The following is a 20,590-nucleotide window of genomic DNA, read 5'->3' as shown; positions in this document are numbered from 1 at the left end:
TTAAGAAAAAAAAAAAAAATTGCATTTGTTGCAAATAATTTAAGTGACAAACAGGAGAGGAGAGAAGAAAATGAAACCCAACATTATTAAAAATTACAATCAATGTATGTCAGGAGTAGATAGCACGGATCAAATGGGATCATATTATGACTGCCTAAGAAAGATAAATAGATGGTATAAAAAAGTAACACTTCATCTCTTTGATACTATTTTGCTTACTGCTTACTGTCTAAACAGCAAATATGGAGTAGATAAAACAATTTCCTTGCTTAAGTTTAGAGAATTAGTTGTTACGGATTTATTGGGTGAACATTTGAATGAAATTATGCCTCGAATCACCAATAATAGCTTCCACTACTACTCTTCAATACCACCGAATGAAAAGAAAAACTCCCATTAAAACCATGCCGAGTCTACTCTAAAATAAAACGTAAAGAAGCACGATATGAATGTGCTGTTTGTGAAAATAGACCTCCGTTATGTATTGGCGAATGTTTTAGACTGTATCATTCAAAAGAAAAGGTTTACACTTTAATTTTCATGAAATAAAATTAAAACAATACTAATATTTTACTTTTATCTGTTTTAAGCTTTTTCTGTCTTTATCTGAATTTAAATTAGGTTTCCTGGATTTTTAAAATAAAAACTTGAATGTAATATTTTTCTGAAATCAAATGTGAAGCTAAGAAAAAAAATGAACAGACAAAGACAGTCATGCGCAAATAATATTTGAAATAAGTCTAACTACGAGTTTACTTGTAGTTGGCAAACTCATGACGTCGGCTTACTACGAGTATTCTTGTTGTTGGCAAATATCAAAGTTCGGCTAACTATGAGTATACTCGTAGTTGACAAATAAATGACGCCAACTTACTACAAGTATACTCGTAGTTGGCAGCGAACAGGTTAAATAACACTCTGGTGGCATGTGCCTCCTTTCCACTAGTCCTTTCAACTTTATTCATAGACTTTGCTCTCAAATCCTCGAAGGTAAAAACAATGTTTGGTGATGAGTTCATTAACCAATTTAAAGAAATAAAGAGTCAGCCAAGGTCATTTTCCAAAATGTTTATTGCTCAGTATTCATCTTTTGTGTATTTCACAAAACTTGTTAGAAGCTGTCATAATTTAATTCTACAATTTTTTAGTTGAGTTGAGTTTAGATTAATTAGATTGAGTTTTTTACAATTAGATTGAGTTGAGTTTAGATACAATTAGATCACAATTTTCTAGTTGAGTTGAGTTAAGTTTGAATTTAATTGAGTTAAAATTTTCTATTTAAAATATATAAGCATATCACTTTTTTTAATTGTCACACTTTTCACTTATTTAATTGAGAAAAGTTAGAAGAATGGGATTAAATAAATTTTCTTTTAGCACTGTAAACAATTGTTATTGAAATGTTCTTTCTCAATGTCACTTAAATAACTCAATGTTTTTTCATGTCTATGCATTTTTATTTCATATACAAAATTATTTTGACGTTGAGAGATGCACACTATGGTTAGATGTTTACTAGTAAATCACATAATTTATTTTTTAAAACTAATTTTTATTTCATGGTGTAGAGGTCATAATTATGTGAAATTTTTTTTTTTTTTTTCTTGTTAGAAGTATTTGTGCCAAGTGTTAAAAGTTAGGCTTTTGCAATTTTTGACTAAATTTGGACAAATTTCAAAGAATTGGCGCAAATAAATTCTGATGTCAAATCGACTTAATTTTCCAATGATATTTTCACTATGTTTCTGCACCAAAAAAACACTGTGCTTTTTTATTTAAGAAATATATAGTACCTCTCTTTCACTGATTACAATAGATAAATTAAAACTTAGGTTAATGTAAAATGATTTTTTGTTGATCCATGTGGTCATTTTTAGTCATGCAACAAACTTTATTATTTTCACCTCATTTTGGTATCAAAAGTTTTTTTTTTTTTTTTAAATATTGTTATTAGAGCCTAGGATCAAACAAATCCAAATCCAAAATGGTTGCCTTAAATTGTGGGTAAAGGACTTTGGATCTTTTGATGTAGATTAAACTAAACCATAATGTATTAATGAATTTCAAAAAATATAAATATGCACACTTTTTGTGTGGTTATTTTAGGTGCTCCAAGAAGACCAAACTGTCGCACCATAAAACAGCAACGTGGAAGATCATTTAACTAGGAAGTTAATGTTTGCTTCATGTTGCTAAAACAGCTAGAGCAGACATCAAACCACAGATCTCTTGATTCTGAATCTAACGCTGTAACCAAAACTTAATTTTTGTTTTAAATATATATATTATTAAATATATATATGTATATATTTACATATATATATATATATATATATATATATATATATATATATATATATATATATATATATATATATATATATATATATATATATATATATATATTAGGGATATGACTTTTTTGCAACCTACTAGGCCTGTATCGTAATTCAATGAACTTTTATGTAAAAAGAACGAATAGATGTTTCATTTTGACATATTTTGAAAAAAGGTCACCCCAAAACCAAAAAATCGAATTTTCAATAGGTACACTTTTGTACAGTAAATGAATATTAAAGGCTGAAGATGTTGTAAGAGTCATACTCCTGTTGTTATTTTATTTATTTATGCAACATGTACTGTGATATAACAAAAAACATTATGTGATATATAATTATACAAGTATTACAAAATTAACAGTATCAAAGCGTCTAGTACAACAATATACATAACTGTCTGTGTCTATAGGCCTACTGTGTTTAGTACATGGGTCACATGATGCTCACGTCTCATAAAGAGTCTAGCGCTTATTACTTAGAATGAATCGAAGTTGCAGTTTGTCTTTCTTTCTGCAGGAAGCATACAGGTCTTGCATCACCTTGATTGCACGTTCAGCTATCTGATTACTTCGTGGTATGTCGATGACGGATGGCTCTTTCTTCCAGTGATTTTTGAATGACTGCAATGCCTTTTTGTAAGGCTTCAATACATCAGATAAATTCTTGAAGTCATTGTCATTGTACTTTTGACTACTAAACCAATGTTCTGCCCACTCATATGAAATGAACCTGCAAACCTTCTCCAAATTCTTTCTCGCTTCAGGCATAAGAATGAACGCCAGAATGGCGAGAATGGCTCTTGAGTTCCATCTGGCATTGCTCATATTAGGAATGTTCTGAAAGTGAATCAGAGGGAAGTTTCTTTGTTCTTCATAGAACCTAAACACTCTTGTTAAATGGTACAAAAACTTCATATCGTCTCTCCACCCTGATTTATCAAGAATTTCTACAGTTCCATTCACAAACTTATCCTTCAGTTCATCATACTTATTCAACAGTTCAGACACAAATGGGTATTCAATGTTTGGAGATTTGGTATCACCCCCAAGTTCTTCGTCCATCACCAGACGGAGAATCCTGTCTAGTACGTGATGCTGACAACAGATAAATTGTGGTATTGTGACACCCTTTAATTTAAACATACGTTGCAACTTCACAACAACTCCATTTCTCTTCCCAGTATTGACGTTTGTTGTATCAGTAATGATCATCTTAATTGAATTCCACAAATTGTATTCATCAATAAGTTTGGCAATTTTTTCAGCAACAGTTTCAGCTTTGCCATCTTTTAAACGCAGTGCATCAAGTTTCACGTCAGTTCTTTCATTCTGAAGTACAACTACCTGATATTCCTTATCATCTATTCGTTTGCCGTCAAAGTGTAAGGACCACTGTTCCATTTTAAGTTGTTGTATCATTTCTTTTTTTAATTTACCTGCCTCTTTGAATATGGACTTGTAAATTGCTGATTGACTTGGAGTTGGAATATCAATACCTTGTTGTGATAATACATTGCATATTTTAGCAGCTTTCTTTGTGGAAACTCCACTTGATGTAACCATACTTACAGCAAATTTATTTTTGTAGTGCTTTCTAGTTTTTTTCTGAGTGTCCTCATCATCGTCTTTATCACCGTCGTCGTCTTCATCATCTTCACTCTTACTTTTGCAGTTTTCAGATTCAGTACCACTGTCTGTGGTAGACAGGACTTGTGATGTGGAAGGTATTGCTGTTCCAGACTGGACTTTCCTTCTCTTGGAAGGGTGAATGGTTTCTTTACTTGCCACTTGTCCTGTTGAGTACCCCACCTGTCCTTTACTTTCTTTTTGTAGGTGGTATAGACGTTTATCTTCCGAGGATAACCACTGGCCATTCACTTTCGTGATGTCAAATAATGCATTGAGAACATCATATTTTCTACGCTTGACACATTCATCATAGACCTTCAGCACCTTCATAAGCTTTGCTCTTATCACTTGATCAGACACACGTGGAAAATTCAGTTTATTGTCCCACAATTTTGTAATTTCCTTAGAAATTTGGTCTATTCGTTCTTTTCTTCCTTTAACATATGCTCCGAGAAACTGGTATCTTCCTACGATCTGCAATTGAAGTGGTATTCTGGATTTTTCATCGAGTGAATGTTCTTCTACAGCCACGCTTCCTCTTCTTCTGTGTGACTCTTGAAATCTCACCAAATTTTTAGTCCAAGTCTTCTTGTTCTTTGTTACTGTGGTATGACTTTTCTTGTGAGACATCATATAATATTGTTACGACTTTACGGATAGCTGAGCGTAAATATCCGTTTAATAAAGTCGTTTAATTAATAAAATACTTTAACTGTATAGTAATCCAATTATAGTTCGATAATCCAGTCAATGTTGATAACAGTTCGATAATCCAGTCCGTATCCTAACGATAATGCTACAACTACTTATACTTCGTACACTTACAGCGTCTTTAGTTCGCTACAGTAGTTCCTTATTAGCTCAGTTACACGCAGAGTACTTCATAGAACTATTCACATTATCAACACTGAGCTCTGACAGCAGCTCGCTTATATAATTATTTAGAGCTTCCAGAATGTTCTACTAAGTTCTATAATCTTCTACAGTCTGTTACAGTCGTCTATATCACCGTGGTAACACAATGACGTCATCACAGAACAATTCCAAGTATTTGCCGGCGCACGGCCGTTTCGTTGCCATGGTAACGTGTGGCGTTATATTTATAAATTCATAACAAAATAATGAAATAAATAGAATTAAGCTGAGAATTAAGCTTAAGATTAAAACATCGGTCAAAAATGAATGTATAAAAATGGTAAATCAAATTTTTATTTTGGGGGTGACCTTTTTTTGTTGCAGAAAGCTATTTGGGCCTTTTTTCATGATTTTAGGTAAAAGTTCATCGATTTATGATACAGGAAACATTTTATTTGAAAAAAAATTAAAAAGTCATATCCCTAATATATATATATATATGTATATATTTATATATATATATATATATATATATATATATATATAAATTTCCATATTATAACATGGTGTTATTATATACCTGGTGTCAAATAGTCTGGTGAATTATACAAATTAACCTCGTGGCTGGTCTTTATTAACAAAAACTGCATTCAGAAGATTTCTGAATGCAGTTTTTGTTAATAAAGACCATAATGCATTTATTATTTTCTCTCCTTTAAGTTGAATAAAAAACTTTTACTATTCCTATGTAGTGATCTCTGTCAGAAGAATGCCAGCACCACAGTTAACAGATCCAAACATCTTATATGGTTTTACCAATACCACCTCTGCAGCGGGTTCATATTCAGTATAATGGCATATCTGCAAATAGTCTCTTTGATTTTAAATATGTAAATTAAAAATAATGCAATGTAGATAACATTAGGTTTAAAATGACACAGCTAAAAAATAATTACATTTACTTTTGACAAGATAAACTCAAAAAAAAAAAAAAACAATTTTTATTGAATTCATTTCTTTTATATTTCTAATGATTTTAAGAAAAGTCTGTCACTGGAGAAAAGAAGTTTGTTTAGAGTTACTTTTTTATTTTTTACATCTGATTTTAAACTTTTTTGCAAGCCATTGTTTTTAAACAATTTGTTTCTTTTATGACTGTATTTAAACAATTTGTAATTTCTTTGACATAATATTCTTGAATAACAAGACTAAAATATCAAAACTTATGAAACTATTACTTTTAAAACTGCAGAATCAGAAAACTCGCATATCAAACAATATTCAGGAGAAAAATGTAGTCATCCATTCTATTTGACTATTTTATCACTCAGAATAAGAACCAGCCTGATATTGGGGATACGTAACTTGAATTTCATATAACAAAATGTCTTTGCCAAAAACATGGCGTGTGAAATAGTTCCATTTTTGTTAATTTTTACCTGATGGACTGACTTTTTTCCACAAATTTACAATAATCTCAGCTATTCTCAAAAGTCTAATTATAAATAATTTAAACACTTAATTAGAAACTTATGTATTTTGTTTTAGCATAAAAGTATTTTAAAATGATATAATTTTATTCTTACCTTACTATTTCTTAACTTTTTATGGACTATCAGTTTCCTACAAATTTGAGGCACTAATGGAGCTTGCTTCTCCGACCAGATGCCCTTAATATTTTGGTGATTAAATTGCAACAGGACCACCTCATTGTTTGCATCAACTTCATCCCAGCTCTAATTCAGAGCTTTAAATAGTTTATTCTCCAGCTTAACAGTTTTATTTACAGTTATATGAAGCTCTCCAACATGAGCCAGGAGGTTAAAAAGAATAATGGAAGGCCATGAAAGTTAATTAACCTTGCATAAATCCCTTTTATATAGCCAGTATAAATCATAGATCATCCAGGTAATATTTTAAAAATTCAAAAAATTGTTTGGGTAAAGTATTCGGAATGTATTTTCCCTTATTTTCCTCTTAATTTTGCTTTTAACTGAGTTGTTTCTTTTTTTTCAAACTTTTCTTTATTTCTTCAAGAGTGATGAGTGAAAAAGCTTAAAAAACAAATATGTAATATCTAAGCATGTATGTATAGAAAATGATTTAGATATCCGGAAAAAAACTAAAAGTTGAAAAAAATATCCGGAATTCTGAAAATATCCAGAAAAGGAAATCCCTGATAAATAGTCATCCAAAATAAAAAATAAAAAAATTTCATTAAGAAAACAACTACAACAAAACTGAAACACTCTATCAAAATGTGTTCACGAGAGTCAAAATGAGATAAGCTAATGTTTAGGGGAGACCGGGGCTAGTTGGCTCGGTTTTTACTTTATGAGCTCTGTAGCCTTAACAGTACATTTTTTTAAAAATATTAAAGTGTATTCTTAAAGAGTATGGATTAGGGTATCTTATAAAATTTGCATTCATTTACAAAAAAAATTCTTGGGGCCTTTCCGGACCCTCAAAAAAAAAAAAAATTTGCGCCAACTTACCCCGTGGTGGGGTAAGTTACCCCACCAACTTACCAATTTACCCCCCCAACTGCGCAAACTTACCCCCCCAGGGGTTATGTTGGCGCAAACTATAAAAATGATTATTACTACGCTATTAAGTGCAAAGTTAATAGAAATTTTTTTAAATTAATTTTTGCAACAATTTTATCCCAAAATTTAATATTACTTCTAGCTGGTACCAAATATTAGTCCGTATAAAAGCCAAACAGTAACCCACCTTTTATCTGTGGAAAAAAAAACTAAAAAAAATTTTTTTTTAATTTTTTTGTAAGAATATATATTTTCAATATTGTTAAAAAAAAAAAAAATAAAAAAAAATAATTTTATAAAAATAAATATTTTTTTCCATAGTAAATGCTATGAGCCAACTTACCCCGTGAAAAATTTGTCAACTTACCCCAAAAGCATTTTTTTTAATAAACAGTCTATAGATCCTGAAAAACGGCAGCTTTGAAAAAAAAGTCTGACTGAATATAGTAAACCAATTGTGACTGGAACTTTTAGAATAATTTTTTTTTCATACGACTAAATATTTTCTTTGTAAAGTAAAAAGGAAGCGATGTTCTAAAGTTACGTTTTTGTCCAAAAAACGCATAAATCTCAATATCTCCCATGCGCATGCGCGAATCCTGACAATACTACAGTGAATGATGAAATGGTCATTAAGGAAGTTTCTGAGTAATTTTTGTCACTTTCTCGTGAAAGGCTCTAAAGATAAACGCAGTTCGTCAACTTACCCCTGCAGCCAACTAGCCCCGGTCTCCCCTACTGTAAAAAATAATTTTGATAATTTTTTTAAAATGTCGGCAACTCCATACCGATTTGAACCTCTTAAAAAAAATACTAAAAAAATCTGTATGGATAAAAGAAACAAAATAGTTGAAAACCGCATCAGCTTTGAAAATATGAACTTTGATATTGCTAAAACGTCAAAGTTAAGCCGTTTAAGTGTTGGCGCTGAACAATGATGTAAATATGGATATTATAAAACTATGCCACTTAAAAAGAAATGTCTTTGTTGCGTTGAAATAAAGGAAATAAATATTGCCTCAGGTAATACAAATTAAGTAACATTCTTTAAAATATAAACTGATGTGCCCAGTATTAATAATAGTAATAATAACAAACATTAAATTTTTTATATATAATGGCTATGTAAAGTAAAAATAATTTTTTTTTTTTTAAAATCATCAATGCATAACAGAGCATAAAACAGACAGCTTTTAAAGCAATAAATAATGTTTTATGGCAGTAATTTAAGACAGATGACGATTAAAATTGTTATTGTGTTAAAGCGCGCGTTAAAAAACATATAATTAATAAATAAAGTATTATTAATTTTTTCATAGCCATAGCTATTAGTGATCGACCAAAACCAAAAAAAAGCCGAAACCGAATTCAACCAAAATTTTGGGTACTCAAATTTAGTGTCAAAACCGAAACCGAAATTTTGGCAAATATTTTACCATAACCAATACCTAAATTTCGGCTAGTCAAAATTTATTTTATTAGAAAAACTTATTTAAAAATGCAATTTAGAAAAAACAACATTTGCTGTTTTTTTATACTCATATTATGTTAAAATTAATTACATGTGTATCCCAAATTGAGATTTAATACATAAGTAGGCAATACAAATTAATAGGGAAATTTAACAACTGGCAGATTTTCTCTGCAAAACAAGATTTTTTTGAGGTATTTTGTGAAAATTCTAAAAATTAACTGTTTTTCTAAATTAGATAAATACTGGTTTTCGGTATGTTTTTCAAACGAACTTTTAGTTTTTACCAAATTTATTTTTCGAACCAATACTGAAATTTTGGTATTGGTTGAAATTGAAACTTCAGCTGAAACTGATATTGAAACAGAATTTCGGTTGATCACTAATAGCTATCAAACCCTGCTAAATCATATAGTTTTGCCGGGGCAGGCACCAGGTTTGTAAAAAGTTCTATTTTTGGGACCCCGATCACTTACAATATACATACATAAATACATACATACATGGGAAAATAATTTGGGCGGTGGCAACCCCCATTCTGTTCCAAATGTTCCCCAAATACATTCAACGCTGTCAAAAAGGATCTAGAATAGCCCCTGACATTTGTTCATGCTTATATAGTTAGATCTTTAAACCAAGTCTTTGGCTGTTAATGGAATTGGCTGTTAATGGAAAATATGAGTTATATTTTTAATGGAAGATTTATGTTTTATTATTAAAAGTTGTAATATGGGAGTTTTATTATAGAATTTTTAGTTTTATATTTATTAAGGGAGTTTTATAATTTATGAGAGTTATATTTATTTGGGGAGTTTAATGTTTTATAGGAGTTTTAGGTTTTATTAGGGGAAGTTTTAATATTGGAGTTTCAAAGACTTGCTCAGTGTTTTTTTTATGAAAAATATTAATGAAGAACTTTAATTTAAAAATAAATACCAATTTGAAGAAACTTTTTTTTGTAACTGAAACTCAAAACTATGGCTTTTTATCAAATTTTGGAGTGCAAGGATATTGTTGAATTTTTACAGAGTTTCAAATTATTATAAGTTTTAAGTTTATTATAGTGTAAAACAATATAGTTACATTATACATAACTCATCTTTCAAATAATATTTTCTAAATTCACAAAAAGATAAAAACAACACTTACAATCTTTTCCATTGATAAAGGTGACTTTAATAAATCTTTTTTCATTACAAATGAACAGTCATATCTTTGAAGCATATAATCAATTATACGACCAGATAACCAATTTGGTTGTAAGTAGGGAAAAAAAGATTCCAACAACTTAAAAGAAATGTTTGAAGATATATTCTGATCACATTTAGATTGGATTTCATGAATTAAATTAAAACACATGCGCCCAAAGAAGGTTGTATATTTAATCATGTCTGAAATTAAACAGCAACGTGCAACTAAGGAAAGAATGATCAAAGATTCTTTTAAAATCATGCGTTCCTACAAAATTTGAATGGAATGATTAATGTGAGGAAACCATTTAATGAAATAACAATAAAAATCATTAATGATAATTAAAATAATCACCTGCATTACTTGATTGCTTATAACTAAATGAAACACCAAGTGTAAAAGATCTTTAACATTAGAATTAATATTTATTTCAGTTGAATTTTGCCAAAACACTCTCCACACTAGTAACTTACGAAGATTTTCCAAGCTTTTTGAAGTTGCAGAATTCTCAAAGCTAAACAAACAAATATCATCAAAATCTAATCATAACTCAGTTTTAGAAAAGTTGATAACTTTTAATTGATTTTTTAGCATAAAAAGAACATGTCCTTATTTTTAATTTATTTTGTTTACTTCACTTTTCACAATTTATATACATAATACATTTTAAGTTAAAATATTTATAGTTTTTATTTAAAATTCATTAATATAAGTATATATTTAACATAAGTATATAAGTTATTAGTAATTGTTATTTTTTATTAAATAATGTCTATCTCTAAATTTTTTGGTAAAAAAGTTTGAGACTTCATTTTAGATTACAACCTTTATTTTGAAAATTTGTAATTTTACAAAAAAATTGTTTGTAAAATTAAAAGTTTTTGATTACAAATTTAATAAACAAAGTACTTTTATTGATTCCAGAGTATTCAGAGCTTTGAATTATTAGGTTGTACTCAACACAAACAAAATCAAAACTCTATTAACCATATCTCAAGAACAGTTGCATATCTCAAGAACTTGAGATAAAGAAAATTTTTGATATATTTGTAAACTTTTGCAATTGTTCAAATTATTATGAATTATAAATAATGTAGAAATAAACTTAATACTTTTTTCTTACTTGATAAGCATTCACTGCAAAAGTAAAACTCACCCATAAGGAAAAACATGAAAAAGATCACGCTCCATCATCAAAGTAATAAACCTAACTGGTTGCAACTTGAGTTCCCATAAGCTATAAAAAAAAATAAAACACTAAATAATAATAAACAAAACAAAAAAACTATTCTAGTGAAAGGAACTAAGCAAGCTCTTAGGAGTCGGAGGAGGGAACCAATGCAGGTACAAATTTGTATTTCTTTCACACATCCTCTTCATCATCATCAGAGTTCAGAAAACCCCTACCAGTCTCATTAAATTGAGTTTTGAAGCTCTCATCAACCAAATTCAGAAAACTTTACTACCATCTTCAATAAACTGAGCTTTAAAAGAAAAGTTAATGGCAAAGTTTGGGCTGTATATATACATATATATATATATATATATATATATATATATATATATATATATATATATATATATATATATATATATATATATATACATATACATATATTTAATAATCTAATACTATATTTATGAAACAATATTTTATTATTTTAATTATTATATTATTTTTTATTATTATATTATTTTAAAGTAATGATGTGTGGATACCAAATAGGTTAAATATCAAAATAAAACATACACTTAAAAGTAAATATGCACTTAAAAATATCTAAGTTAAGAACCCAAATTTAAAAAACCATATTGGAAAATATGGTTTTTTAATATATAACAGATAACCGGATAATCAAAACCCGGATATTTGCTTAGATATTTGTATCTACAGACAAATGTTTTCATTTCAAAACCAATGTGTATTTTGTCAAATATTTTAAAATTTCGCCACAGTAAACATTGTATAACAAAAAGTTTTGTTTGAAAACTTTTTAAAAAAAGATCAGCCCTCTGAATCGACAACAGCTTGTCAAAAAATTTCATTCAAAATTGTATGAAAAAGAAACGAAAAAAAAAATTTAACCTTCGATATATTTAACTCCACAAGATTGTTCTAGGGTAGCATGTTAGTTGTAAAGAAAATTTATGAAATGAAAAAACAAATGTTTAGACATTTGCTTTTTAATTTCACATTTAAAGTTAATTTCAATTAAAGTATTCATCAAAATGATATAGCATATTATTGATAAAAATTCAAAGCGAATACATAAAAAAATAGCTATGATGATTTTTTTAGATAACCAACCAATTAGTATTAGTAATACTAAATGGTTGGTACATATACTGCTAAAAGAACTAAACCTTAAACTATTAACATCACTAGCACCTTCTAAATATGGAAATATTTTGAGAAAAAGCGTCACAGGCTATTACCTCAATGTGAAGAAATGGTATTATTTATACATAGTAAGTAAATTCATTTATTTACTATGTATAAATAATACCACTTATATAATTTAATAAATAATTCATAAAATTTGTTTCAAGTTTTAATTATCAAATGTAATTAATTAAAAATAATTACAAAGTCTGCATTTCTTATGCACAGTTAAATCTTATTTATTTGAACTAAATAACTTGAACAAAATTTTTTAGAGTCAACTAAAATTTTTAGAGTCAACATTAGACTATTTTAAAAGATTAACACTTTAAGACTTCTGTTCTCTTATTCTGTTAATTACCAAATGGTTTGGTTAGACCAAATCAGGTCTAAACTGGGTATCTTTACGACTGCAGCAATAGTTCAAACAAGTTTTTTTTTTATTATTTATTAACATTAAATATTTGGCATAGCCATCCAGGTTATTTTATTATCGGGCCTGATACCAGACACCAGATAATATACAAATCAGGCCTGGAGATCTCTATCCGAGATACCTCTAGATACAGTTTCTAGTAAAAAAATTTTTACTCTAGGTGTATATGGCATTTTTTTGCTTCTTAAAAAATAAAATCATAATAAAAACCATCATTATGTCATCATAATAAGAAAATGTGATTCTAATTAATGTACACAAATAAATTCATCAAAAATTAATATGGACAAAATAAAACCACTAAGAAAGCATCTCTATGAAAAAATCATTCAACACTTTTCATCGAAGGCTCACTAAAGCTAATTTACAGCAGTTATTCAGATAACGTAATCATGAAATGTTTCAATAAATTAAAAAAATGATTCCACACATGAAATATATACTGTTTACAGTATAGTAAAAATATACAAACTCTTTTCTTATATTCAAAATAAGACTGAACAAACGAGTTGAACATGTGATTAAAACTTCATTTTTTTAGAACTGCTAATAAAACACCCAATCACATTGCATTAAAAATAAAAAAGAAAGCAAAAAAAGTCAGATCGGCAGAAAATCTTTATTACAAACGCTTCACCATAACAACATAGAAACAAGGTTGACAAAAATTTGTGGACCTCATATACTTTTAGGTCAGCAGTTAAGTTGACATTTTTGAAAGCCAACCCTAATTCTAAGGGCTGAAAACCTTTATCTATTTATTAAAACTTGATTGAAAAAAAGAATCTGCAAATGACAAAAGAGTAAAAAAAGCAACAACAAAAAAATATTTAAAAAATTTCAATTTCAATTTAGAAATACTTAAAATAAATTTGAACACATTAAAAGATACATAAATACAGCTACATGTTTTAATTAAAATTCTCTATGAAATCAAATTTAATATTTTTAAGAAGTTTAATATTTTTAAGCAGATGTGTACCACTTCTAAATAAATTTTAGGCCAAAAACTGATTTTAAATATTTTGAATATTCATCAATGATTTGTTTGTATAAGAGTATTTATAAGAGTTAGTAACACAAAAAATAATTTGTGAAATGCGTTATGTAAAGTATTAAATAAAATATAGAAGTCACCTTTCATCAGTTTCTGATTGAATACAATTAGTTGCATTTCTGTAAAAAAAAAAAATCAAAATGTAAATGTTATTATTATTGTTGCTCACAAATACTTATATAGGATACGCTTTTCATTATTAAACACTGCTTTTCATACTGTTATAATGTATTCATTTTAAGATGCCTTCCATAAAAGTTCTGGTAAAAATATTTAAATAATAAAATAAAACATTGAAGATGGTTTTATGGGTTGAAATTGGTTGTAACTATACATTATATATATAATGATCAAATAATCGGTTAAAGCAAAGAAAAAAACTTACGTAAAAATTTCTAAAACAAATTGCCATGAGGTAACAGTACCAGATACACTGCCAAGCTTGTCTTGAGTAGGTTTTTGTAAAGCCAAATCATAAACATCTGGAATTTTTGAAATAGGATGCAGTAACAATATATTTAGTAATACACAAGATGCATCTGTACTAATTGAGACATTAGTTTCATGCTAAAAAAAATGGGAAGTGAATATTAGGGTATATGGTACAAATGAATGTTTTATTTTTTATTCAGTATTTCATTTTTTCTGTGTATTCATAAAGCCTGAGTTGAATGGCATGATTTAAATTGGCGAAAAACAACTTTAATAGAAAAATGTATATACTTTATAGCAGTATTGTGTTTTTTTCTTAATACTGAGTATTAAAACAGGTCAATTTAAGAAGCAGAAGTTTGATAATATAGACACACAAATAATTTGTAATAATGCCCACACAAGAATATTTAAGCTTTTTATATCTGTGTAATAGTTATTGGAAAGGTTTCAGCATAATTATATTAGCATAATAATTATTGTATAAATTTTAGCATAATTGTAAAAATTATAGTAGAAAAGTGATCATGATATGGAAAATAGTTAATCCTTGGTAACTCTATGAGACATATTCTAAGATAAATATTGTATAGAAAAAAAAAAGTATATTTAGATTGCTAAACTAGAAAAAGTAATGTAGCAAAAGAAACAATTTTTTTAGTTTTTAAAGTTTTCAAAATACTTTTTTCTTTGAAAATGCCTTGCTCCATAATATCAAAGATTTGTTGTTACCAGATGTTGACACAGCATTCTAATCAATAAATGTCAATTAGACAGAGCTTAAAAAAGTAATTTTAAGAAAGATGCAAATTCAGAAGAGAAAATACACTTATTTTGCATTGGTTTAGATGGAAAGCAAAATAAAAATACATGATATACTGAAAAAAAAAAATTAAATTATCTTAAGGGAAAAATTTCATAATAAACCATGTTAATGCAGAACATCTCCTTACTTTTAAACATGGGGATGGTAAATCCTAAGGGATCTAATCGGAACACAGAACAGTACCTGTTGTTGGTGATAGTGGGGATGTTTTTTTCTCATAAACATTAAATTTACTTGAAAAGTATGACAGCCTGGAGAGCATCAGTAACCATAGTTCATAGCTAACTCATATCTCAAGTACAGTTTGAAGCAATTGAAACATAAATTACTGAGTGTTATATTTTAGATGAGATATTTAAAGATTTTAGTTAGATTAAAGGCTTCTTTAGGAGTATTGCAAATATATTGGATTAAGTAATAAAGATGACAAATGGGCTACATGCATAACAAAATGAAATAGGTCCACTGAACCTGCTTGGTGCTTAACTTTTTCAATACAAATTCTTTGCTATACACTACACACACAAAATTTCTCTAAACTTCTTCTTTATCATCAGAATCCCCTTATAATTGCACCTCTTACAACTACCTTAAAGCTGACCGGGACTCTTTCTGTGATTCCATCTTGATGATTCCAAGTCAAGTCTTAAAGCATTTTATCTCAAAACATAGGCTTTCGTGACTTCTGGAGAATATTTAACAATATCTATAATAAGGGCAAATCTGTTGTTTTAACTCTCTTGTATGGTTCAGATTTTGTCACCTCACCTAAAGACAAAGCTAAATTGTTTGCAAAGAACTTTTCGTCAATACCATCAATTCCACTAGTCTTGTTCTAATAAATTCTAATTTCTTGATATCGCCAACAAACAGGTTGATCCCTTGTTTGACATTTGTATCACTCCAGCTTTTGTGTCTAAAGTAATTTTCTGCATAGACTCTTCTACAGCTTGTGGTCCAAAAAGCATACCTGTTATAGTCTTGCAGAAGTGTTCTCCAGAGCTGTCATCTATACTTTCAAAACGACTTAACAAGTGCCTACCAGAGTATTGATTTGCTAACAGTAATAACCGATAGGTTTTGGCGTGCATTAGATAGATATGGAGAGATAAAGGATATCACTCTTGACATTTCTAAAGCTTTTGATAAAGTTTGACATGCTGGTCTTCTCTAAAAGATTTCTTCTTACAGGGTATCAGGTAATGTCTTTAAGATTATTGAATCTTTCTTTACCAACTGTAGTATTAAAGTTGTCCTAGATGGACAGCACTCTTCTTTGTATCCTGTCACTTCAGAGGTTCATCAAGATTGTATCCTTGTGCCTATGCTCTTTTTAATTTACATTAATGATCTTCCATACATTCTCACATCTAAGGTGGCATTGTTTGTTCATGATACTACCATTTATTCTTGTCTTGATAAGAAGCCAACACTAGGCCGGCGTTTGTGGCTTCAAATTCCAACACTTTCATTATACAAATTGAGTAACTAAATTTTAAATTTACTAATTTGTTAATTTATTAATTTAAATTTACTAAAACTATCTAAAATAACATTTAATTATAGAACATTCTACTTTATAACCGATCTTTACAATCTTTGATTTTTGTTATAATAAACATAAATTTAAAGAATAATAAATATATATTTATTTAGACAAATTTCTATTAAAACTTATAATATATATATATATATATATATATATATATATATATATATATATATATATATATATATATATATATATATATATATATATATATATATATATATATATATATATATATATATATATATATATATATATTATACACACAGACATATATTATATATATATATATATATATATAATTACACACAGACATATATTATATATATATATATAATATAAGTATATATATATATATGTTATGCATATATATATTCATATATATAAATACATACATATATATAATTTTAATATATGTATATATATGTATACAAATATAATGGAAAACACATGCTTTATATATAAATTTTTTAAAATCATATCTAACAGTTTTATTAGGTTTTTATTTTTATCTTTTTCAAAGAAAATGAATAAATGTTTCGAAAAAAAGATATTTATTAATTTAAACATGCCAATAAATAATGGCTAATGTACCTTGGATGTAAACAACAATCACTTTAATTATAGTTATTTTTTTTTATTTTTATTATATTCTTATTTTTTACACATATATATATATATTTATATATATATATATATATATATATATATATATATATATATATATATATATATATATAAATATATATATATATATATATATATATATATATATATATATATATATATATATATATATATATATATATATACATTTTTAAACATCTTTGCTTCCAACAAGGCTGCAGGCAACCACTAATTAAAGTTGAAAGCTACTAGAAGAGAAAAGATGAAGATTATAAAGCAAGATAACGATTGACGGACTACTTAAAGGATTGCAAATTACATGAATTAGGAAAGCAAGATGAAGGAAGTGAATTCCAAAGAACTGATGTTCGAGGAAAAAAACTAGACGAATAAGCGCTTTTTGGAGCACGTAGGAACAGTCGCAGAAAAAGGATAAGACTTAATTGAATGACGAGTAACACGAGAATAAATTTTAGTAGATGGCACAAGAGATGCTAGCTCTTTAGAGCAGTGCCCATTATAGTATTTGTAGAAAGAGAAAGAGAAGCAACATTACGACGATGTGATAATGGTTGAAGGTTGGCTGCAAGAGCAGGTCCAACAGTGTTTACAATGCATTTTTGCACCTTGTCTAAAAGAGGAAGGGCATCATTAGATGATCCGCCCCAAATATGGCAACAGTATTCCATACAAGGCCAGATTTGAGATTAATAGAGATATAGAATAGAATCCGAAGTAAGAAATTGTCGAGCTTGATAAAAAGATGTAACCTTAGCAGATGCTAATTTTGCAACTGATTTGATATATGGTTTCCAAGAAAGATTGGAAGTAAGATTTAATCCTTGTAGCTGAAGAGTAGATGACTCATCGAGTACATCACCGTTCATGAATATAGAAAGATCTAAATTATTGCGATAACGATTGGTTGAAAATTATTGAGTTTTATCTTTAAAGTTCACCAGCCACTGTGAGCCCCATGCTGTAGCAGAAGTGAGATCCTTTTCAAGCTCAAATCCCCCTCCAAGCAATCAGAGAGTGTTGGTTTCTAATCATGACAAGAATAAATGGTAGTATCATCAGCAAACAATGCCACCTTAGATGTGAGAATATATGGAATACCGTTAATGTAAATTAAAAAGACTAAAGAGCCAAGGATAGAACCTTGAGGAACCCCTGAAGTTACAGAATAAGTGCTGTCCATTGAGGACAACTTTTATTCTACGATTGGAAAAGAAGGATTCAATAATCTTAAAGATAATGCCAGATACACCATAAGAAGAAAGCTTATGGAGAAGACCAGTTTGCCAAACTTTATCAAAAGCTTTTGAAATGTCAAGAGTGATGGCCTTAACCTCTCCACCTTTATCTAATGCACAATAAAACCTATCAGTTATTACTGTTGGCAAATCAGCAGTAGAACGAGAAGATCGAAATCCATACTCAGTGGTGTGCACTGGAATTTTAGATGTTTGAGTTTTGACACTTACAGGCATTGTGCAAACTCCAAACTTTTGTATGTTTATGCTTATATAAAAAAAGAATGTATTGCAAAGAATTAGGGTGATTGGAGCTTGGGAACAAAAAAACCCTAATTTTTGGGCCCACCCAACCCTTAACATGGGAGCAACAAATTTATAAAATATTTTCTTCACTATTTTTATTTAAATTCATATTCATCAACAAATTTCAAGTTTCATGCAATAGTCTCTCAGAGTTCAGTTTTTATGATCCTGCAATCTTTACAGCCCCCTCAAATTGAGGGGGGTTAAAACTTTTTATGATCATAGTTTTTGAAAAATAAGAGATTATTGCATGAAACTTGAAATTTGTTGATGAATATAAATTTAGACAAAAATAGTAAAGAAAATACTTTATAAACTTGTTGCTCCCACATTAAGGGCTGGGTGGGCCGAAAAATTAGGTTTTTTTGTTCCCAAGCTCCAATCACCCCAATTCTTTGCAAAACATTCTCTTTTGATATTAGCATGAACATACAAAAGTTTGGAGTTTGCACAATGACTGTAAGTGTCAAAACTCAAACATCTAAAAATCCAGTGTATACCACTGATAATGATGGTCAGAAAGTAAGTTATTAGATTCAAGATGAGAAATTAAGTGTTTATTAATTAAAGATTCAAAAACCTTGCTTATGATAGGAAGAAGACTAATGGGATGGTAGTTTGACGAATCAGATCGCACTACAGAATTTTTGAAGATAGGGATAACAGATGCCACTTTTCAGCAGGCTGGAAAACAAGACTCTGTAAAGCACTTGTTGAATAGTTTTGAGAGTATAGATAACAGCTCCGGAGAACACTTCTGCAAGACAATAACAGGTATGTTGTCCGGGCCACAAGCTGTAGAAGAATCTAGGCAGGAAATCACTTTAGATACTGAATCTGGAGTGATACAAATGTCAAGTAATGGATCAACCTGTTTGTTAGCAATATCAGGTAGAACGCAACTAGTGGAATCAAGAGATGATATTGATGAAAAGTTTTTAGCAAACAATTCAGCTTTGTCTTTAGGTGAGGTGACAAAGTCTGAACCATACAAGAGAGGTGGAATTGAAGATTTGCCCTTATTATTAATCCTATTAAAGATTCTCCAGAAGTCACGAGAGCCTAATTTTTGAGATAAGATACAAGATTTCATGACCTGAGAATAGCGGGCTTTGGTGTTAGACAAAACCTTTTTACAATGGTTTCTAGCAGTAATAAACAGACGTCTGTTTTCTGGAGAATTGCTTATAAATATGGAAGTAACGGAATAAATATAAATATGGAAGTAACATATTTATAAGTTTATAAATATGGAAGTAACATATTTAATAAATATGGAAGTAACATAATCTTATAAATATGGAAGTAACATATTTATATATACATATTTATATGGAAGTAACATATTTATATATACATATTTATATTTATATAACATATTTATATATACATATTTATATATACATATTCATATCTTATAAATATGGAAGTAACATATTTATAAGTTTTGCTTATAAATATGGAAGTAACGGTTTTGATTGGCAATCGCAGCAGCACAGTGTAAGGAAAACCATGGAGGAGAGTGAGGCTTGACCTGGAATCATCGAGAGGGAACAAAAGATTCCATGCCAGCCTGAATAAACGAGGTTATGTAAGAAGCACATTTGTCGACAGGAAGACTAAAGATTTCTACCCAAGGGCCATCATGAAGAAAATCACGGAAAGAATCCCATTCAGCTTTACTGTAG

The 20,590-nt window shown here is 28.7% G+C and overlaps 1 protein-coding gene across 2 annotated transcripts in view; it reads right to left on the bottom strand.

Annotated features, from left to right (window-relative positions):
* Positions 1–20,590, bottom strand: part of LOC100211252 (SMC5-SMC6 complex localization factor protein 1) — an 88,553-nt gene that overhangs the window by 32,095 nt on the left and 35,868 nt on the right. Inside the window, exons 8-13 of one of the 2 annotated variants that reach the window (XM_065807186.1) lie at positions 14,292–14,473; positions 13,987–14,025; positions 11,187–11,267; positions 10,385–10,544; positions 9,989–10,297; positions 6,409–6,558 (exon numbers count right to left, since the gene is read on the bottom strand). In XM_065807186.1, coding sequence (XP_065663258.1) covers positions 6,409–6,558; positions 9,989–10,297; positions 10,385–10,544; positions 11,187–11,267; positions 13,987–14,025; positions 14,292–14,473 — 921 coding nt within the window. The remainder of the gene's footprint in view (positions 1–6,408; positions 6,559–9,988; positions 10,298–10,384; positions 10,545–11,186; positions 11,268–13,986; positions 14,026–14,291; positions 14,474–20,590) is intronic. The other variant, XM_065807187.1, reaches the window with a different exon arrangement.

This window comes from Hydra vulgaris, chromosome 10, assembly GCF_038396675.1.
Source record: "Hydra vulgaris chromosome 10, alternate assembly HydraT2T_AEP".
Lineage (NCBI taxonomy): Eukaryota > Metazoa > Cnidaria > Hydrozoa > Anthoathecata > Hydridae > Hydra > Hydra vulgaris.
Note: the sequence above shows the minus strand (reverse complement) of the source record. Positions and strands in the feature narration are given on the sequence as shown.